At 43.2% G+C, this 22,615-nt stretch overlaps 1 protein-coding gene across 1 annotated transcript in view; it reads right to left on the bottom strand.

The window, feature by feature from the left end:
• Window positions 1–461: 461 nt before the first annotated feature.
• The window catches only part of LOC128398275 (collagen alpha-6(VI) chain-like), a 64,378-nt gene continuing 42,224 nt past the window's right edge, over window positions 462–22,615 (bottom strand). Inside the window, exons 17-32 of the mRNA XM_053359149.1 lie at window positions 21,536–21,580; window positions 21,403–21,456; window positions 19,514–19,576; window positions 18,926–18,991; window positions 17,302–17,355; window positions 15,528–15,563; window positions 12,252–12,314; window positions 10,405–10,467; window positions 8,764–8,826; window positions 7,566–7,628; window positions 6,642–6,692; window positions 5,190–5,225; window positions 4,885–4,947; window positions 3,941–4,003; window positions 2,773–2,808; window positions 462–1,610 (exon numbers count right to left, since the gene is read on the bottom strand). Of these exons, the coding sequence (XP_053215124.1) occupies window positions 1,497–1,610; window positions 2,773–2,808; window positions 3,941–4,003; window positions 4,885–4,947; window positions 5,190–5,225; window positions 6,642–6,692; window positions 7,566–7,628; window positions 8,764–8,826; window positions 10,405–10,467; window positions 12,252–12,314; window positions 15,528–15,563; window positions 17,302–17,355; window positions 18,926–18,991; window positions 19,514–19,576; window positions 21,403–21,456; window positions 21,536–21,580 (933 nt within the window). The 3' untranslated portion in view covers window positions 462–1,496. The remainder of the gene's footprint in view (window positions 1,611–2,772; window positions 2,809–3,940; window positions 4,004–4,884; window positions 4,948–5,189; window positions 5,226–6,641; window positions 6,693–7,565; window positions 7,629–8,763; window positions 8,827–10,404; window positions 10,468–12,251; window positions 12,315–15,527; window positions 15,564–17,301; window positions 17,356–18,925; window positions 18,992–19,513; window positions 19,577–21,402; window positions 21,457–21,535; window positions 21,581–22,615) is intronic.

The raw sequence follows: 22,615 nt of genomic DNA, 5'->3' as shown, positions 1-22,615 counted from the left end.
AGCCTCGGAGGACCAGCTGTGAGGGCCTTCTGGTGGTTCCCTTACCGCGAGAAGTGAGGTTACAGGGAACCAGGCAGATGGCCTTCTTGGTGGTGGCACCTGCCCTGTGGAATGTCCTCCCATCAGATGTCAAGGAAATAAGCAACTATCTGACTTTTAGAAGACATCTGAAGCCAGCCTTGTTTAGGGACATTTTTAGTGTTTGATGTTTTATTGTGTTGTTAATATTCTGTCGGGAGCCGCCCAGAGTGGCTGGGGAAACCCAGCCAGATGGGCAGGGTATAAATAATAAATTATTATTATTTGTTATTATTACTACCTAGAAATGATAACAGGTGAATTGTGCCACTACAAATACTGCCATGTGGAGCAATGCTTAAAAAGTACTGGTTTGGAAGTGGAGCAACAACAACAACTTGTGCAATACTCACCCCTCCAACAAGCTAAACAGAAAGGGGAAAGAAAAAGATATGGTTCCAAATTAGATTCCCTTGAAAACTTTAAAAGAGAGAAAAGCGCAGTTATTAATGGCACACCTTCCCTAAACTGCCTCCATTAGGAGGGCTATGTATTTGGATAATAAGGTTAATTTAAATCATAAAATAAATTAATCCCTAATTTTCAACAATAGGTAAAGATTGCAGAATAGAAATATACAGGGGAAATTATAATCCAAAACAACAAATAGATCCAATTATTAAATTAATGTGCATTTGCTTTTATGTGATGATCAGAGTCCGCCCCCTGCCAATTTTCAAACATCAAATTGTGTCCCATGCAAAGACTCCATGGTATAAAAAGGGGGTCTTTGGTAGGCAGAGTCTCAAATTTACACTACAAAACTGTTTATTGGGGCTGGCAATTGATTTGCATACTATGCAGTTTTATGTAGTGCCAAAGGCCCAAGAGAATCTCCCAGGAGCCCACCTTCCCAGATCTAACCCTGCCACGCTACTGCCAATCAGCCCACCATGGAGTGGATGATTTTGGCTGCTCAGGAAGTCATGTGGTATAGGCTCTCTTGAAAAGGAATGACTTGCATGCGCCACGACTGCCTGGGATATCAAAGCTCAACATGAGATTGCATCATGCCAACGCTAGCCTTAGGGAAATCAGCCCTGAGTGGTCACTGGAAGGGCAGATCCTGAAGCTGAGGCTCCAATACTTTGGCCATCTCATGAAAAGAGAAGACTCCCTGGAAAAGACCCTGATGTTGGGAAAGATGGAGGGCACAAGGTGAAGGGGATGACAGAGGACGAGATGGTTGGACAGTGTTCTCGAAGCTACCAGCATGAGTTTGACCAAACTGTGGGAGGCAGTGGAAGACAGGAGTGCCTGGCGTGCTCTGGTCCATGGGGTCACGAAGAGTCGGACACGACTAAACGACTGAACAGCAACAACAATGCTAGCCTGAGGATCGTCCTTTGTAAACTGTTAACTGAACCAACCAACCAGGGTTTTCAGCCCTACTATTTATTGTAATTGCAGGCAAGTGGTCAATATATTAACCGGGCTCTGTATAGGATGTTCTTCCTCCTTTCGGTATCAAAATTCAAAATCGGGCAGTACTTACGGCTGTGTTCACGCAGATACTCAGTGAGTTCACAAGGCTGGGGTGGCACGGGAATGAAAATGAAAAGAGATACGTTGTTAGCAGAAGAAATATCTGATGTCTAAGCAGGAAGTGCAAGCTGAGAGCTGATACGTAATTATTAGGGTGTTGAATCAGGTCTCGGAAGACCCAAGTTTAAATCCCATTCAGTAAGGATGCTTATTGTGTAAGCCCAAGGCAGCTATGATCACTCAGGCTATCGTGTCTCATACATGTGGTGCCACGATGCTGATAATGCCTATTTAAGGCACATTATGTGGGTGTGTCCTGTGGAGAGTTCTTTCTGGTCGCAAATTGTATAAATTGTTTAGGCATGGCATTGAGAAAGTCGACAGAGGAAAGGTTTTTCTGCCTTTCTCACAATGCTAGAGTCAGTGCCGGATTTATGTATAAGCTAAACAAGCTATAGCTTAGGGCCCCACTCCTTTGGGGGCCCCCCAAAAAAATTAAGGAAAAAAACCTGGATGGACAGTTCCAAAATATATGATAAAAAACAAACAAATTTGATAAAATACATATTTTGTTATGTGCAAATGGCTTTAGATACCTATTAGGTCCATAAATTGCCATATAGCATATATTCAACACAGAAAACAGCGACAATTTATTGTTGACAAAGGACAGCTGGACATATAAAGGGCCCCATTACCTTCAGTAGCTTAGGGCCTCCTCAAACCTAAATCCAGCCCTGGCTAGAGCTTTGGGAAATTCAAGGAAGCTGAATTTGGGAAGATTCAGGACAGATAAACGAAAGCCTTTCTTCACACAGCTAACCTATTGGATTCACTCCTCTTACAGAAAGTGAGGGGCATCAACTTGAATAGATTTAAAAGAGGATTAGACAAATTCGCAGAGGATAAGGCTATCGTAGCTACTTAACCACGATGGCTGACCAGCTGGACTAAATGAGCCATTGGCCTGTTCCAGCAGGCTCTTCTTATGTTCTTAATTATTGCTCTCATTAACTTTCTTTTGGAATAGTCTTTAATATTTATGCACGTTTCTTCACTTTGAAATCATATTCCTGCGGTGTGGGGAGTGACAGGTGAGCAACAAAAGTGGATCCTGCAATCCCTTATGGTTGCAAAGAGACTTACACTTCAAGGCTGGAAGGGGGAAACACCCACACGTCATAAATACTGCATTCCAGGTATACGTACCGAAAATGAGGACAGGCCCTTCTCGCCTTTTGGACCCTAGAAGAATATGGTTGGGATCAGAGAACTATACGTTGAACCGAAGGTTACTTTGGTCAGCTGGTGGTATTTTTCTGATAAAAGAGTCTTGTTGATGCCGTAACATATGAGCCCATGACATGTTATAAGCCAAGGGCAAGTGCAATGTTTTCTGATCTCTTAACTATGGTTAACTGCTCAGCCAGACCCCTGTCTGGCATTTTTCCACCTTCTCTAACCAATGCAAATCTCTCCTTTCCTTCCACAGCATTCGCCACAACATAACTTTATGCCTACCCTAAGGTGAACATTCGCCATGGTTTGTTTTAATGCCTTCTAACCCTGGGAAGTGGGTGGCGCTGTGGGTTAAACCACAGAGCCTAGGGCTTGCCAATCAGAAGTTCAGCGGTTTGAATCCCCGTGACAGGATGAGCTCCCGTTGCTCGGCCCCATCTCCTGCCAACCTAGCAGTTTGAAAGCACGTCAAAGTGCAAGTAGATAAATAGATACCGCTCCGGCGGGAAGGTAAACGGCGTTTCCAGGCGCTGCTCTGGTTCACCAGAAGCGGCTTAGTCATGCTGGCCACATGACCCGGAAGCTGTACGCCGGCTCCCTCGGCCAATAAAGCGAGATGAGCGCCGCAACCCCAGAGTCGGCCACGACTGGACCTAATGGTCAGGGGTCCCTTTACCTTTACCTAACCCTGGTTTAAAGCAACAGCTGCTGCATTTACTTGATTGACTGATTTAAAATGTTTTAAACCATTTGGCTGGGGAAGTGAGCGGCAGTTGAGTCCCATGGCATTCCACACCGTAGATGTCATGGGACAGAATAAAAATTCCCCAAAAAGGCCTTCTGAAAGTGGTCTGATGGTTCAGAAAAGAGCTATTCAACAAGAATGCCGCCGATTCTGAAAGCGCACAGGTGGTCCTCTAGAACTGATGAAATCAAAGTTGCTAAGCAGTTCACCAGCATCATGGGAATTGTTGTATTAAGGAGCCCCAGTTGGCTGCAGATGGGAGCATGACTTTACTAAAACTGAGATCACTTCATAGGCCTGAGAAGATGAGCACATTAGAAATCTAGCAACTCAGAGAATTAGACTTGTTTCTGAAGCAGATAAAGCAGCATATGTTTACAGAACAAAACATACCGGACGTCCTGGAGGACCCCAGGCTCCTCGGCCACCTGGTTCACCTTTTAATCCTGGGGTACCCTAGAAACGTTACATAGACAATCTGTTTCAAGTACAACATCAAAAAGATGGTACATTTGCATATTCACCAGAAATAACAGAAGACAAGGATCCTCCCAGCATCAGAAACGACACCCAATTAGTATTATATTAAGGAGGGAAAGCTCGTCAGAAAAGCAGCTGAACAAGTACTAATATATACACAGACAGAGCCATTGTGTCACAGCTCACCATCTCTTTTGGAAACAAATACTAAATCTGGATGCTTTCCTTGGTCATAGTCAGCTCTTTGCTAGGGCTGAATAGTGGGGGAATTTTAGATGTTACTACACATGGCAGTGAAGGGAGGCGGGTGGCGCTGTGGGTTAAACCACAGAGCCTAGGACTTGCCGATCAGAAGGTCAGCGGTTTGAATCCCCGCGACGGGGTGAGCTCCCGTTGCTCGGTCCCTGCTCCTGCCAACCTAGCAGTTCGAAATCATGTCAAAGTGCAAGTAGATAAATAGGTATTGCTCCGGCGGGAAGGTAAACGGCATTTCCGTGCGCTGCTCTGGTTCACCAGAAGCGGCTTAGTCATGCTGGCCACATGACCCGGAAGCTGTATGCCGGCTCCCTTGGCCAATAAAGTGAGGTGAGCGCCACAACCCCGGAGTCGGCCATGACTGGACCTAATGGTCAGGGGTCCCTTTACCTTTACCTTTAAGGGAAAGTTGGACTTTCCAGTATCAAATCAGAAACCAGGACGGCTTCTCTAAATCAGGGACGTCCCTGGTAAATAGGGACACTCTGTTAATCCCGTCTTCCCAGAAGCTGAAAAATAAGTACTACAGGAAGGGCATGTAAGAACTAAACTAACCAATAATACTATTTAAAAAGACACCCTCAAATTGCTGTTCACCATACCATTCTTCCCCTAACGCCTTTTGGTCCTGGTTTCCCAGGAAGGCCTGGATCTCCACATTCGCCCTGTTGAATTGAATAGAAAACAAAGAAGGTAAAAATGACTGCCCTAGCAAAGAAAGAAAGAAATCAAAATGTAAGATATCCTGCTTATTTGGCTTCCCATGGTAGACATCACTATGGCCACTGAACTGGGAAGCAGAGTGCATACAGTCAGTTCAATTCATTACCAGAAATGCTAATAATGACTGCATTAGGATTGAACCCCTTGTCAGGATTTGGCCCTCAGAATATATGTACATCAGTACCTGCAGTCCAATGTCTCCCGGAAAGCCTTCTTGTCCCTATAATTTAAATATATATTTTATAATTAACATTGTAAAAATTCCTAGACGGATGTTTCTTTTGCTATTTTTTAACCCAGAAAACGTTAACAAAAGCGAGGATTTGTTGTTTCCTTCTCAAGGCAGAGAAGGAAACAATCACGAAACGTAACAGGAAAATGCTATCACTTTGAGATATGAGCAAAAAGCTAATAAATAAAAAAATGGGGTATGGTTTTTGTAGTGACAAAGAGATTCTAGTCCATTCCAAGCATTCATAGTTCATTCATGCACAACCTTTGTAGATCATAGTTTAACATTCAACATTCACAAAGTAAAAATTAGTTCCCAACTTTATATATATATAAAGTATATATATATATATATAAAGTATTATATATATATATATATATATATATATATATATATATATATATAGTATGTGTGTGTATATATATATATATATATATATATATATATATATAGTATGTATATATATATATATATATATATATATATATATATATAGTATTTATATATATATAAAGGGACGCGGGTGGCGCTGTGGGTAAAAGCCTCAGCGCCTAGGGCTTGCCGATCAAAAGGTCGGTGGTTCGAATCCCCGCGGCGGGGTGCGCTCCCGATGCTCGGTCCCAGCGCCTGCCAACCTAGCAGTTCGAAAGCACCTTCGGGTGCAAGTAGATAAATAGGGACCGCTTACCAGCGGGAAGGTAAACGGCGTTTCCGTGTGCTGCGCTGGCTCGCCAGATGCAGCTTTGTCACGCTGGCCACGTGACCCGGAAGTGTCTGCGGACAGCGCTGGCTCCCGGCCTCTAGAGTGAGATGGGCGCACAACCCTAGAGTCTGTCAAGACTGGCCCGTACGGGCAGGGGTACCTTTACCTTTACCTATATATATATATATATATATATATATATATACACACATACATACATACATACATACATACATACATACATACATAGTTTTAAAACCATCCACCCACTCACAAAGAAGAAAAGCACAGTTTGGTTTGAAAAACAGCACCTCTCTCTTAATAATGAAAACTGCACAAGAAAAAAAACACCTATTAAAATTGCTTATGTGTTTCATATTCTTGCATGTAAAGAACCCCTTTAGATTTCAGCCAACAACTAAATATCTGATCCTTATATGCTCATTTTGAAAACTGTGGGACTCAGAACTGCACCCTTTTGGAGTAGGATTCCCCAGTCATATCAGAACAGGAATTTAATGCAGCAATTTAACACCGGGCAGTATTCCTTTCCCAAAGCTATGCACTCTGTACAGTCTATTGATGATAAGGGCATTTGCACTCATGTAAGGGAATCCGCAGTAATTAACTGGGAGCAATTCCAAACTGCATAAAAACAAGTTAAAAATTTCTACAGGTTTTGTTTTTTTAAATGTAATTACCTTTGATCCTTTCTTTCCTTCTGCACCATATCCAGGAATTCCCTCATCCCCCTAGGGCAGACAAGCAAGAGATATGTTTAAAAGTGGGTGGTCAATTCCTCAGGTAATATATTAAAAAAGTGTGTATGAAACATATTTGTTCTATTGTGAACTTGGGGCAGGGCTGTTGTGGAAGTCACAAATTTGACTTAATGTGGTAAGGTATTTTGATTTATGACACCGCATTGTACACACCAGGGACAGATGTTTCTGGATTACAACTTCCTTCGCCCTTGCCTTTTGGCCATGTTGGCTGATACTAATGGCAGTTAGAGGTCAACAAAGGCACCATGTTGGCTACCTTCATATACATGGTGGCAATTCACATCACCCTTCGAGCGCTATACGGCCTAGGACCCACGTACCTACGGGATGGCCTCTCCTGGTATGCCCCGCGGAGGACCTTAAGTTCCACAAATGACCACACTTTGGAGGTCCCAGGTCGCAAGTTGGTTAGATTGGTCTCAACTAGGGCCAGGGCCTTTTCAGTACTGGCCCCGACTTGGTGGAACGCTCTGTTACAAAAGACTAGGGCCCTACAGGACTTGACATCTTTCCGCAGGGCCTGCAAGACAGAGCTGTTCCACCAGGCCTTTGGTTTGGACTCAGTCTGACCCTTATGTTTCCCTCCCCTTATGGTTTTGACCTTTAAAATGAGGCTGCATTTTAAACTGCATCTTAACCTGCATTTTAAATTGTTTTTTTCTTTTTCTTTTTCCTTATTATGTTTTTACTGAAATTTTATTGGTTAGCCACCCTGAGCCCGGCTCTGGCCAGGGAGGGCAGGGCATAAATAATTTTTTTATTACTATTACTATTATTATTATTAAGTGACTTTGGGTTTTCAGTCAGGCCCTTTGAGCAAGATGAACATAAATTACAAACCCTCATTCCTTGTGGACCACGGGGGCCTGCTGGTCCTTTTCTTCCAGTATCCCCAGGTTCTCCCTGTTGGGAAAATTGAGTACAACATCATATATGAGAACCAAAGGAGTGAACCAAAATGGAAAGTTGCTCAATCAAAATCAGAACAGAGAATGAGATATGTAGCAAACATTCCCTGAGAAATAGTTACTGGTAGCTCCAAAAGTGAAAATCAGGACAGAATTGTTGCGCTTTTCTCTTTTTTTTAGGGGAACCAAAGCTTTTTTAAAGGAATGTTCGACACAATTTAATCTCTGTTGACAGTTGTCCAGGACATTTGCCTGATTTCCAAAAAACAATCCGGGACGCCAATTCGGGGGAGAATTCCAGGACATGTCCTGGAAAATCAGGACGTATGGCAGCCCTAGTTACTGGCAACGTAATTTGTGTTTGGCCACAATCCCCCCAAAACAGATGAACTATGTACTTCAACCAGAGTGGGATTAACCTTTCCTTAGTTAAGGTAATTTGGGATTTATCAATTAGAGACTCAAATTCACAGACATTCTTTCACTGTTAACAAATACTCGTTTCTTTCTTTCTTTGTTCGGTTCATGAGTCACCTAATTAAAAAAATATGTGAACTATGAAATACACATATTTTCACAAACTTTGCCTTGAACAGAGACTGGCTCAGCCACTGTTTATGTAAAGTCTCTTTTGACTATTTATTTGAATAAAGGCAACTTAAATATTGTCGTTTTAGGAGCAGAAGCTCTGTGCCTTGTACAGCAGCACAGAAGAAAAACATCGACAGGCACAATTTTTCCTGATGACAGGAAAAAACAATGCCTGCTTGTTTTTTGTCATGCGACACATAATGGCAAAAAGCTCCTGTCAAAAAAGAAGCAGTAGTTAGCAAACCTAATTTAAGTGCTAAGGGGTTTTTTTTTCCCACAGAGAGAAAAAAAGATTTTGGAGAATCTGCATTGGGAAATTTTCTCCTTATCATTTATAGCAGGGTGGCTAACATGTGGTCTTTGGGCTGTTGTTGGACTCCCATTAGGCCCAGTCAATACAACCAGTGTTTAGAGATGATGGGAGTTATAATCCAACAGCATTTGGAGGGCTGCACATTAGTCACACCTGATGTATAGACTGTATGGGCAGACTTTACACTTTGTGTAGAAAAATTAATAGCAGACATTTGAAAACATACTTCATTTCCTTTTAGTCCAGGTTTCCCTTGATTTCCTTTAGGGCCTGGGATTCCCAAGTTTCCCTGAAAACAAACAAACATTATATCAAGCTTTTAAAGTTTGACCAGAAAGAAAGAAAGAGAAAAGGAAAAAGAAAGAAAGAAATTGAAAAAGAACAAGAAAGAAAGAAAAAGAGAAAGAGAAAGAAGGAAAGAAAGAAAGAAAGAAAGAGAGAGAGAGAGAGAGAGGAAGAAAGAAAGAAAGAAAGAAAGAAAGAAAGAAAGAAAGAAAGAAACTCTTATCTTCTGTAATTTGTGGAACCTTTCAATAATACTCATTGCTTTACTTTATCTCTGTAGCACCCGCTGCCATTGGTTATGAAGACAGTGCCTCCCATACTGTGTATTAAAGGTAAAGGGACCCCTGACCATTAGGTCCAGTTGTGGCCGACTCTGGGGTTGCAGCGCTCATCTCGCTTTATTGGCCGAGGGAGCCGGCGTACAGCTTCCGGGTCATGTGGCCAGCATGACTAAGCCGCTTCTGGCGAACCAGAGCAGCGCACGGAAATGCCGTTTACCTTCCCGCCGGAGCGGTACCTATTTATCTACTTGCAGTTTGACGTGCTTTCGAACTGCTAGGTTGGCAGGAGCAGGGACCGAGCAATGGGAGCTCACCCCGTCGCGGGGATTCGAACTGCCGACCTTCTGATCGGCAAGCCCTAGGCTCTGTGGTTTAACCCACAGTGCCACTCACGTCCATTACAACCCACAAATGCATCCTGGCCAGGGCCAGCCCTACCATTAGGCAGAGTGAGTCAGGTGGAAGATGCCAGGGATTGGCGGCAGTACCCCTATTCCCTAAAACTAGTCTGCTCTGTTCCTCCTGAGGGAGCCTGCTGGCTTCAGGCACAGCGGAGGATATTCCATTGCCAGTGCTGAAATCAGATTCAATTGCAAGTCTGGTCAGATTCAATCCATGGAACAGGAGGCTCCATCTTGTCCTTTGCTACAAGGAACAAAATGTCTCAAGCCAGCCTGATATGTTCCTGAGTAAATTGCACACAAAGGCCTCCCCACCCCACACCCCATTCTCAGGGAATTCTTTGTTCCATCAGGCCAACCATACACCACTGCCGACTCTTTTAAGAGACACCTCTCTCCATGTACGGCACAGTTAAGTCTACTCATGTACATACTTGCTATATAGATTTACAAGGGATTGTGCCCCCGCTCGCTCCATTCACCAACACCCTGCCACTCCTCCTCCAGGAGAGAAGTAGCAATTTTAAACAATGGCAGAATCACTCCCTTCTCACTTCCATGCCTTGGCCATTGCTGTTGTGCAACCTACCTTCAATTTTGCTTCCCTGTCCCTACCCTGAATTCATGCAAAGCCCTCAACCGGGGCTGTGTGATGACATCCTTACGTTTTTATTATATAAAGAGATATCAACATGAATAGTGAAAAATACAATACAAAATTTATTCAGTGTTAACTACTAATGTATTATTCTTTTTTTGTAGAGAAAAGAGGCCAGCCTTATAAGTGCATCCCGAACTGTTGAGTTTTCGAAATCACAATCGGGTCTCACTTCAGAATGCTTGAAAAGCACTGTATTAAGAAAGATGAATCTCATTGAAATATGCATGAGGCCATTTTACCGGAAGACCTTTGTTTCCTGAATGTCCTTTCTCTCCTTTCTCACCAGGAATTCCACTTGTCCCCTGGAAAACAAATTACATCTAAGAAGTCTGGTAAATTCACCCAAATGCATACCTGAAAGCTTATTAACTTTATGCTACTAAACAGAAACATATTTGAATTTGTTTTCATCGTATGTGGTGGGCGTGTCCTAAGGTGAAAGACTTCTGGGAAAAGATTTATAATGAGTTGGAAAAAATGTTGGAAAATACATTCATTAAGAAACCAGAAGCCTTTCTACTTGGAATAATAGGATTGGAATTGCCCCAGAAATATGTTAGACTGTTTTTGTATGCCACTACAGCGGCAAGGCTCACTGGAAGGACAGATCCTGAAGCTGAGGCTCCAATACTTTGGCCACCTCATGAGAAGAGAAGACTCCCTGGAAAAGACCCTCATGTTGGGAAAGATTGAGGGCACAAGGAGAAGGGGACGACAGAGGGCGAGATGGTTGGATGGTGTTCTTGAAGCTACCAGCATGAGTTTGATCAAACTGCAGGAGGCAGTGAAGGACAGAAGTGCCTGGCGTGCTCTGGTCCATGGGGTCACGAAGAGTCGGACACGACTAAACGACTAAACAACAACAACAACACAGCGGCAAGACTTTTATTAGCCAAAAACTGGAAATCGCAAGAGATACCAACAATAGAAGAACGGCAGATGAAGATGTTGGACTTTTTGTTTGCTGGCCGACCTGACTGGAAGAATCTGCGACCAGAAGGAAGAGGAGATACAAGAGGATTGGAAGAAATTTAAAGAATATTTAGCTAAATATTGTAATATAAGATAAATAGAAAATTCTTGGAAGATATTAATAGGCTTAGGGTAGAATAAGAATACGTGCTTGTGAATATTAAGGATTAGAACATTAATAAAGGAGAAGAGGTTAGTAAATGAAAGGAGTTAATATTATTAGAAATATGAATTTGGAGAACTGTTAAACAGGTGATATAATGAAATTCAGTTAGAGGGGACTTGAGGAAGTCAGTTATCAATGTAATGAAATTAGGGATTTGAAGTAATAATTCTTTTTCTCTGTCTTTTTTCTCTGTTCTGTGTTTTGTAATGTTTTTCTTTGTGATAAACGTGAAAATCAATTTAAAAAATTGGAAAAGAAAGAAAGAAACATATATGAATTTGAATGTTGTTTTTGACACAGTCCAGGCAGATGGGCACACAATCAAATTTATTTCAAAGTTAAGTATTTCCAAATACACTTATCCCTGTACACACATAGATGCTGTTCTTTAAGTTCTCTCTGGCCCAAGTTTTAAAGTGATTTGGCATGGGGACACTATTTTTAAAGAAGTTTTTGAACGTGCTTAGACATTTTAAATATTTGATTAAGTGCTTGCTGCTCTCAGCGCCTTGGTGAGGAAAGGCAGGATACAGTAATTAAAGAGCGGATATCTTAAGAGCAGTACACACTGGTACCACTTGCTCTCATGCCAAATTCTCAAGGTTTCTCTATATCATGTTCTACACACCTGTGTATTTAGCCGGGCAATTATTCTGTGAGCTTTGTGCAATGTTATTCTGTGTGTGTGTTTAATATACTGTTGATTTATGAGACAAGCAGAATCCCTGACAATTGCAGCCCCATTTTTTTTTTACACACAGACAGAGAAAGTAGAGTGCAAACTGATATACCTCAAATGTCACCCACAGCAACTTAAATAGATCAGCTACCTGATCTATTTAATGGGAACAACTGAACCTGGGATCATCTGCATTCAAACTATGTGACTTTCCATTTATTTACACCCTTTCCCTCAACACACATACATTGAATAGTGCTAATACCCACCTGTTGACCTTCAAAGCCTTGTTTTCCTTCCAGACCTCTGGGGCCAGGGTTTCCTTTTGTCCCCTGAAAGAAGAACATTCTTGTTGGCTTTGGTTTTCCCCAGTGAGTATGATAACGATCTTACTTCCTCCCCTTCTTAGCTTCTATAACTTAAAAACACCACAACAATGTTTCATGCTACACAGTAAAGTCATTTAGATTTAATAATGTTGGATGCAAATCTCATGTGGGGGATTTTAACAGGGCCCCACAGAGCCTTGCTTTCCTCCATCTTGTGTGTGCACATTGGCACATGGGCATGTTCACAGGCCTTAATATTAGCAAAAGTGGAGAGTCTGTGCCTTCCACGTTTCTATCCAGTGCATGTTTTCCACCTATTGGTGCTCATGAAAAACATGCAGAAGGAAGCGCTAGATGTGTGGGATGTAATCCACTGGGAGCAGTCAAGTACAACATTCCTTGTTTTCCTAGAGTAGACATGCAAGGGAATGTTTGGTCCAGCCAGTCAAAACTTCCTGTTCCTCCTGGCCTGGAGCATCCTTTCTTGCATGTGACTAGTGGGTGGGCATGACCTTTCCAGACCTGGTAAAAGGCCAAGGCATGCTGCCTCTTTCTCTCTTTTCCATCTTCCTTTTGTCCTGTGAACTGCTGGACTGCTAGCCTGCAGTCACTAGGTAAATCTCCCTTATGGGGTAAACCTGTTTGTATATGTTTGAAACTTCAAGCCTAAAGCCTGCCTTCAGAGATCACACTGCCTGATCGTGAGTAAACATTCTTTTTGTTACTTATGAATAAGACTGTGGTGTCTTTATTCTTTTAGGAGGAATTCAAGGAGGTCTTAAGGTAAAGGTAAAGGGACCCTTCACCATTAGGTCCAGTCGTGACCGACTCTGTGGTTGCGGTGCTCATCTCGCTTTATTGGCCGAGGGAGCCAATGTACAGCTTCTGGGTCATGTGGCCAGCATGACTAAGCTGCTTCTAGCGAACTGGAGCAGTGCACGGAAACGCCGTTTACTTTCCCGCCAGAGTGGTACCTATTTATCTACTTGCACTTTGAAGTGCTTTCAAACTGCTAGGTTGGCAGGAGCAGGGACCGAGCAACGGGAGCTCACCCCATCATGGGTATTCGAACCACCGACCTTCTGATCAGCAAGTCCTAGACTCTGTGGTTTAACCCACAGTGCCACCCACGTTCCAACAAGGGGGTCTTACCAGGAAAATATTAGAACGCATTTCAATCTGAACAAGCCAGACTGAATTGCATATTGTCTTGAGAAACTCACATGAGTTTGCAACTAGTTTTCTGCTGTGTAAAGGGGAATGTAAACTCTACCAGGGAAAGGAACTTGCTCACGCAACTGAGGAAGGATATTAATAAACAATATATCCTCTCCTGCCACCCTGAACATTCCCACAAGATGGAGATAAGAGAAATTCACACAGGCTTCCAAGAGTCAGATGTTTGCTAGATATGTAGATACATTGCTTGGGGGAGGGGGGAGCGTGCAGGGAAGATTTCCATTCCAAATGTGGTTGGAGCCCTGTGTGCTGCCTTTTGTACAAGGATCATCCTTGATCACTTAATCACAAGCCTGTGATTAAGTGAGAAGAAAAAGTATTGACTTGCAGCTGCATGCTACATATCTAGTAAATGTCCACTTTGTCCGTTATTCTCCTCCACACCTCATCATGCTGCCTGCTAACCAGGAGGGAGAAGATTAGGCTTCTTACAACTAGTGAAAAATGCAGAAGAGAGATTAAAAAGCTTCTCTTGTTTTGTTTGGACAAGCGTCCTTTGAATTTCTTCTCTTTGACTCCATCCTGAAGGCAGACACTCACACTTCCTTCATTAGACTCTTTCCCCTCCAGCCAACTCTGAGCCCATCTAGGGTTGGACGTAACTGTCAATTTCAATTTCTCTCAGTTTCTTACTTTTCCAGTCTTGTGCCCCACATTTCCATATAGATCTGCATATATATATATTTAAAGTCAACATGAAAATTCAGCAACATTTTAGTGTGGCTGTCTCCTAATATACACTGTTGCGTGTGCAATGTTGTCCAAAATGAATTTTTTGGCAAAGCACTTTCCCCTAATATAATGCATTTTTGTAGGTTTCTTTTCATTAAAATATGCATTTTTTGGTGAACATTACTTGGCTGCACAACTGCATTGCAAAATTCAGAGAATTGCTAATTGCGTGTTCAGACCCAGAAACCTCCCCCCTAAATAAATTCACACATGACTCAAATTTTGGTTTTGGTTTTTGGCAGAATTTAGGCCACAACTTTATTGATTACAGAAAGTGACTGGTTGCATAGGCTCTGGTTTGACTAGCTCCCTGCCATGCAGGTAGCGCTGACCCAGGGTTCCAGCATAGGTCAGCCAAGGGTGAACACCTGGATAAGCGGAAAGCCGGGAATGGGCTAACTCCGCCACCCAAATGTTCCCCTGGACTCAGGCATGGGCACAACCCCTTCACAGGGGTTGACCAAACCATCGAGTCCCTGGATTCCTTTAACGGAATACCCTTCACATAGGGATGGCGAGAGCGTTCTCCCATCCCTATCACCTGAACCAGAGCCTATCCGCAACCTTACAAGTTGTGACGATTTGCTACGCAGCAGGAGAAACCCAAATGGCAACAGCCAATCAGTCAAGTGGGGAAAATTCCTGCCGTGCCCCTGTCCCAACGACAGACGACACACGACGGCATAGCAAGGTCAAGTGCACAAGCCCTAAAAGTAGGGAGAGGTGGGGAGGTGTTCCGAATGCACGCGTCGAAAGAGGAAGCTCTGGGTCATGTGCATGGGCATAAATAGGTCCCTCGAACCGTTTGGACTGCGTCCCATTGGCCAGATTGCACCCAGCTACAAGGGACCTACCAATCGGGTGTTGTGGCTGACCAATCGTACCCACCCACAAGACAGGGTGTCGGTTGTCCAGGTCTCACCGCAATATGTGCCCTCTTTAAGGGAGGACCCGATTTTCATAAGATGGCTGTGTTTCGGTTGGTGTTTCGGTTCCCAAGTGCAAATTAGGGAGGTTTGCCTTCTAGTGTGAACCAAATATAATCTCACCCCCACCTCCAATTCCTAATTTCTACACTTTCAGACAGGATTGGGGTGGCATGAAAATGCCAGGTAGCTCCATCTCCCACCAATCTACTCTTCTCTCTCCAACCAGTTTCTCCTTACTGTCCTGGGCAGTCAGGAGTTCCTGTGGTTATGTCTCATAGTGTATTTACTGAAACTGGTAAAATTAAGAAAGACATACCGGTGGGCCTGGAAGTCCTCTTTGTCCCTCTGGTCCCTACGACAAAAGGAATATTTGTTACTTTAAAGGTCCTAACTTGATGCTACAAACGTTCACAGGCCTGCTTTTTGACGAGGGAGCAGCTCATGGAGCCCTTGGCCTGTTCCATGCTGTTGCCACCAACCAACATAGGCATGGCACCATCAACATCCTTTTCTTCCCTCCACCACCCCTTCCTCCATCTTTGCAAGACCACCATCCTTCTCCCCCATTCCTCCGCTTTTTTGGTAACATTTCTTATCATTGCAATAGCTGTGGCCTCTCCATAGCTGTCAACTTATAGATTTGAAAATAAGGGACCAGCAGCCTTGAAAATAAGGGATCAGCAGCCAAAATAAGGGATTTTCCAAGCACAGGTATGTTCAACTTATGAGCCCCTCCGAACCAAGGGCAGAAAGCCCAGCCAACAGCCAAACAAAGCCTCAAGCCTCAAGGAAAACCACCATCACCTCTCCGCTGGGAAGCGCTGAGCAAAGGCGAGTCCCCAGGCAACACAGCCGATTTGATCAGCACAAGGCATGCAAGCTCCACCCCCCAGTCGTTCTTAGACTTCATATTGGGTGAGCAACGCAGCCAAGCAACACAGCTGGAGCCTCCCTCCTCCCTGGCCGGCAAGGAGGGAGGGAGAGGAGCTGCTTCCTTTGAAACCCGGGAAATTTAAGGGACATCATCAATAAGGGACAGCAGCGGGACATGGCGCTGGGATAAGGGACTGTCCCGCCAAATAAGGGACGCTTGACAGCTATGGGCCTCTCAATAATAATAATAATAATAATAATAATAATAATAATAATTAGTATTATTATAATTATTATAATAATTATTATAATTTTTTATTTATATCCTGCCCTCCCCGGCCAAAGCCGGGCTCAGAGGGGCTAACAACAAAGAAAAATAGCACAGTGTACATAAAATCACACAGTCAATTAATTAAAATACATTCTAAAATCAATTCAGAATCAAATTAATGGCAACCATTGGGCTAGAGTTCTATGAGGATTACAGAAGGAGGGGATCAGACTGTGCCTTGGCCAAAGGCCTGGTGGAAGAGCTCCTTCTTGCAGGCCCTGCAGAAAGATGTCAAGTCCCGCAGGGCCCTAGTCTCTTGTGACAGAGCGTTCCACCAGATCGGGGCCACGGCCGAAAAGGCCCTGGCTCTGGTTGAGGCCAGCTTAACCTCCCTGTGGCCCGGGATCTCCAAGATGTTTTTATTTGAAGACCGTAAGGTCCTCTGTGGGACATATAAGGGGAGGCGGTCCTGTAGGTACGAGGGTCCTAGGCCTACATCTCCTCTCTGCCTCACCTTGCATGGGCTTTGAGAAAGAGCCAAGGAGGCCATTCCCCCCCCCCCAAAGTCAGGCATTCTGCATTCATTTATTATTTTTATAAACTCTAAGTTTAAAAAGCTTTTTCAGCTGCTATGGCAAACCACAGCAGCAGTGCAGGCAGTCTTGTGGCCATCTCACCCCAAATATCTGGAAGACCTTGACCCTCACTCCTAAAATGCTTCTAGTTGAGGACCCAGCCATGGGATGGGGAGTGACTCAGGCCAGTGTGTGCCCCTTTTGAGGTTGGCTTGTTATAAATGCTCAGACAGGATTTATGTGACATTTCACAAACAGGGACCGTAAAGTAAGTTCTCCATTGTTTTGGATACCGAAGATGTGGTCTAGTTTGGAATTTGCTTAATCTTTTATTTACTAAGAAAACCCAGGTGAGTTACATTAGTCCTTACAGTGTTTCCTGGAGATCCATTCTCGCCCGTAATACCTTGCGATCCTTTTTCTCCCTGCGGATAGAGAATTTAACTTTACATCACGGTTTCTGCAGCAATTATTGTGGCTCTTAATCTTTCAGCTTTTCACACTTTGCAGTTCTGTTGGGACAGACACAGAAAGAGCAGGCACACAGTTCACCTTGGTGGGGAAACGTAATGTTCGTATACGTGCCTGAAGTAGTAGGAATAAAAAACATAAATAGGGAAGACCAAGAGTCAATTGTTGCAGGATGACTACAGTACTACTATCAAATGGTCATTGATGGAACAATAGCAACTCTTATACCCTTAATGGTCCAACTGGGTCAAGTGACAAGCTTGCTACTTGATAAAAACATCTCCAGCTGATTGCATGTAATTTAATCCATCTGTCTTTGTTTCTGGATTTCTCAACTCACCCCCACAAGCACCCTATCCAGAATACATGTAAAGTGATACTTTGTGCTGGTTCTTGTACCAATGGTTGAACAATTGATTACCGGGAAGCTTTTAATGTGTGGTGTTCTGTTGTATTTTTGTATATTCTGTTGGAAACCACACAGAGTGGCTGGGGCAAAAAATTTTTAAATTATTATTTACCACTAGGGTTGTCAGAGAATTCCGATGAAAATAGAAAAGCAAGCAGTAATTGCTGATTTTTGCTTATTTGTCCCATGTCCAGTACAGAAATCAATCCATTTGTGGTTTCTATTGCATTCAGTACCCAAATGAGAAGTAACTGATTGTTTCCTGCCCCCATTTACATTTCCTTTCCTTTGCATCTGAATTAACGGGGTAGAATAATATAATCACAACACAATTTTTGTAATTTACCAAAGCCAGACTAAATGTCTTTCCCTCTGCAGTGTTGGATGGCAGGTTGAGAGGAGTTCCCTACCAGGACAGATTTGCTCGTGTGCTCAAGACATCGATTCCATAAAACATATTTTGTTGCATTGTGCAAAATATGAGCAAGCCAGGGCTGAAGTGATACTACTCTTGCTGGTACCTTTCCCGGGAAAATCAGAGGCTCACTATGTCAGGTTCCTACTGGAAGACCGGACAAATGCTAGAACATTAGCAGTGGCAAATGCTAGAACATTAGCAGTGGCAAAGTTTTTATCGGTGGTTGCAAGAATCAATGATCCCTATATTCTGAACAAAATGCTTGTTTAACCTGGAGGTAGGCTGTATGAATTGTGTATTGCTTTGTAATGATTTGTTGGGTCTCTGGACCGTAATAAAGATTGATGATGATGATGATGATGATGATTTACTCAATTAATTATGTAAATGACCTAAGTTATGTAAGTTATGCAATATTGCCATGGTGGGTAGTGAGACAAATACAATAGTTTTTGGCGGAAGGTGAACTGTAGCAGAAGAGAAACAGTGTTGCTACCTATTAAATTCTTCCAATTAAATGAATTGAAAGTTCTTATCTAAAGCTGTGATTAATGCATCAAATTATTCATCAAATCAATTTATCCATTTTGCTTGTAGTCATCTTTATTTATTCATCAATATCTTATAGTAAGGATTGAACTTTCAAGCGTTCAAAAACAAAAGAGATATAAGCAAAGCTATAATTATCAATAGTTACCCTGCACCCTTGTGAACCTTTGTAACCTTTTGCTCCTTCTACATCATTATCCGCTCCAGAATCTCCCTAAATAAAAATAAAAAAAGCTGAGGTTTACTTTATGAAGATAAAACCAAAGTGTTGAATAATACACAGAGTAACACAAAAGTTGCCATTCATTGTGTAATCAAGATCTGAGATATATCCACCCTTAGGGTTTTTAATTAGTTGAGAAGCATGCATTTTCTTTATATATAACAAGAATATTGTAGCGCCCTTTCATATTATGGCTGAATTGGAGCAAATGTCAATCAGGTCGTCCCCCCGCCGGATTGACATTTGTTCCGATTTATCGCTAAAGAGCGGATTTTCCAGAAGAAAGTGGTGGATCAAGGGCAAAACCACTTGAGTTGGACCCATGCCTGGAAAACATTGGACAAGCAGAAAACTGCTTGGACCCTTGGTTTCTAGGCAGAGGAAAAACGCAAGACTGGGCGAGCCCTAAGAGGGGCTGTTGATATGTATTTTAGTGCATTATAAATACAATCAGAAACTGCCAACCATATGTATGGTGTAGTAGTATGTTCATGGAGTGCGGAGAATACTTACAGAATCTCCCTGGAAGCCTTTCTGACCTTCCTCACCAGGAAGTCCACTTGGTCCTGGGCTGCCCTGGAGATGTAAAATAATTCTGTGAAAACCTCTCAGATTGTTTTGATTTGTGGCTGTTTCAAAACCGAGAGAGTTGGGACCTTGCTACCCTTTCCTGTACGGTGAGGCTGCCCTTTGTAACCTTCACAATTGACTTTTCTAATGTGCTGGATATACGGCTGCACTGAAATACGACCCGGAATCTGCAGGTGGTACAAAATGCTACTGCTAATGAATATTGAGAGACGCGGGTGGCACTGTGGGTTAAACCACAGAGCCTAGGACTTGCCGATCAGAAGGTTGGCGGTTCGAATCCCCGCAACGGGGTGAGCTCCCGTTGCTGGGTCCCTGCTCCTGCCCACCTAGCAGTTTGAAAGCATGTCAAAGTGCAAGTAGATAAATAGGTACTGCTCCGGCGGGAAGGTAAACGGTGTTTCCGTGCGCTGCTCTGGTTCGCCAGAAGCAGCTTAGTCATGCTGGCCGCATGACCCGGAAGCTGTACACCGGCTCCCTCAGCCAATAAAGCGAGATGAGTGCCGCAACCTCAGAATCGGTCACGACTGGACCTAATGGTCAGGGGTCCCTTTACCTTTACTTTAATGAATACTGGGAAGTGAGGGCATAACCAACTTCTTTTGCAACAGCTGCACTGGGTGCCTGCAAGCTTCTGGACCCAATTCAGGAGGCTTATGTTTACTGTTAAAGGCCTTCATGCATGAGCCTCCATATCGCTTTGTTCCACTAGTAACACCCTGCTCTATATGCATTCATTACATGAAATAGATATCATAGGTAAGGCGCTGGGCATTCCCTGAAGCGTCCCTCAAGACTGTGGAATGGTCTCCTGGTGGAGGTCAGAGATTCTTCTCTTTCAGCCTTTTGTTGGGACTACTAAAGCCATTCATTTCAGGTGACATTTGGCTGACTGATTCTTATCTATGGGATGCCATGATTTTCAGTGTTGGCTGGGACATGCTAACTAATACAATTACCGTAATTTTTGCTCTATAAGACTCACTTTTTCCCTCCTAAAAAGTAAGGGGAAATGTGTGTGCGACTTATGGAGCGAATGCAGGCTGTGCAGCTATCCCAGAAGCCATAACAGCAAGAGGGATTGCTGCTTTCACTGCGCAGCGATCCCTCTTGCTGTTCTGGCTTCTGAGATTCAGGATATTTTTTTTCTTGTTTTCCTCCTCCAAAAACTAGGTGCATCTTGTGGTCTGGTGCATCTTATAGAGCGAAAAATACGGTATATCCTGTTCTTAATTAAGCCATTTTAAACCATGTGGAACACATTTTTCTTTGTTGTTGTTTTGTTGTAAATGTCATTTGTGGTTTTCGTGCCTTCGGGTGCCATCAAACTGGTGTGGAATAGCTCGGTTTGGCGAGAGATAGGTAGCTTGGGGCACCTGATAGATTTTGTAATATTTACAAGGTTACAAAAAGCACAGCAGCTTTCCAGATGGGAGATGCCACTCAATACAGGCAGTTCAGAAACTTTCCCCCGAAAAGGAAAGCCATATATATTTTCCCCAGATTATCATATGCGGAAACTGGGAAGCCCACCAAGCAAAACGCGAAGCTCACAATGTCTACAATGTGTCCCTGTCAAAATTTAGTGCCAGCATTTTATGAATGAAATTGCAATCTTCCCATTCATGAGACATAGACATTTTTTCAATATCTTAGGAAGCCCAACTATCCTAAACTTCTTACTAGTCTGTGCGTACGAAACCTATCCCTTTCCTTTGAGAATTATGTAAAAGTTCCTCACTTATACAGTATACTGGCTTACCAACTCTGCTCAATGTCAAACTTGGAAGCAATGATAGAATTTGAAAATATACCTGCAGGCCTGCATCCCCCTTCTCTCCTTTGTGTCCTGGGAGTCCATGTGATCCCTTGAAGAAGATTTTGAAAATTAAATTATTTCCAGAGTTAAAAAAAGACTGTGACACAAGGAGATGGAAAATAACTTACCTCTTCTCCCTGGATTCCATCAAGTCCATCATCCCCTTTCTCTCCCTAAGAGAACAAAACCAGGCAATGAGTTGCACTGCTACTCACAATAATCAGCCTGCATAAACAGTCCAAGAAAAGTAGAATCTTTGTCAACTCCAGCACCTGACCAAAGCCTAATAAGGATTTTTATGAATAGTGTCAGGAGCTCATCCTACACTCGAGTAGGACCCTGGCAGAGACATATGCCCAACTGGCATGTTCTCTCCCGCCTGGTCTTTCATTCGGGAGCTTCAAAAGCTTTCTTCTGCCCAAATATCACAGCGACCGATGCCAACAGACATCGGCACACTTAGGGATCCACAGAGTCTTCACAGCTTGCATGGCAGTCCTCAGTAATTCAGCATTTTGGCTAATCTACTTTATTTACATATAAACACACACGGAGCACTGCAGCATGGCTCCCTCTCTCTCTAGCATCAGACAGCAAAGAGAAAGAACAAAGGACAATAGTCCCACTTCATGGAACACAGTAACACAAACATCCTGTCTCTGTCACTTCCCACTTTGTGGAGTCAAAACATACACCATCATGTGATAGGCAACAATCCCATGACTGCAATCATGGAGCAGGAATTCTAACAATTTTTAGGGACCCCCTCCTTGACCCAGTGTCTCTCTATGATCCACTCCAAAATCTGCAATGTTATCTGTCTCTAGTTTCACATCCTTTCCCACCTTTTCTAAAGACCTAACCTCAGCCCAGAACTAAGAAATATAAAATATGCAACTGAGCCAGTTGTTTACATTCGTTTACTTTGCCCATAATAGTAACTTCCAGTTAGGGGAGGGAAATAACTCACTTCTGGCAACCTTATACAAAGCAGAGACCAGAAGGTTTTGAATTGGATCTTCCTATGCCATTACTATAGATGTGAATTCTAGATTCATAGCCCATAATTTGCTACTTACTCTCGGGTTGCAGATCTAACAGAAGGGGAAACAGTGCAGAGCAGGGGCTGGTGATTGGGGTGTGATGGCCAATGGCCAACTGTGGCTGTGACATGTTGGGAAAGTCCTGGTGGGCTGGCCAGAGAGGGC

This window comes from Podarcis raffonei, chromosome 12 (assembly GCF_027172205.1).
Source record: "Podarcis raffonei isolate rPodRaf1 chromosome 12, rPodRaf1.pri, whole genome shotgun sequence".
Taxonomy (NCBI): Eukaryota; Metazoa; Chordata; class Lepidosauria; order Squamata; family Lacertidae; genus Podarcis; species Podarcis raffonei.
This window is presented reverse-complemented; position numbering and strand designations above follow the sequence as displayed.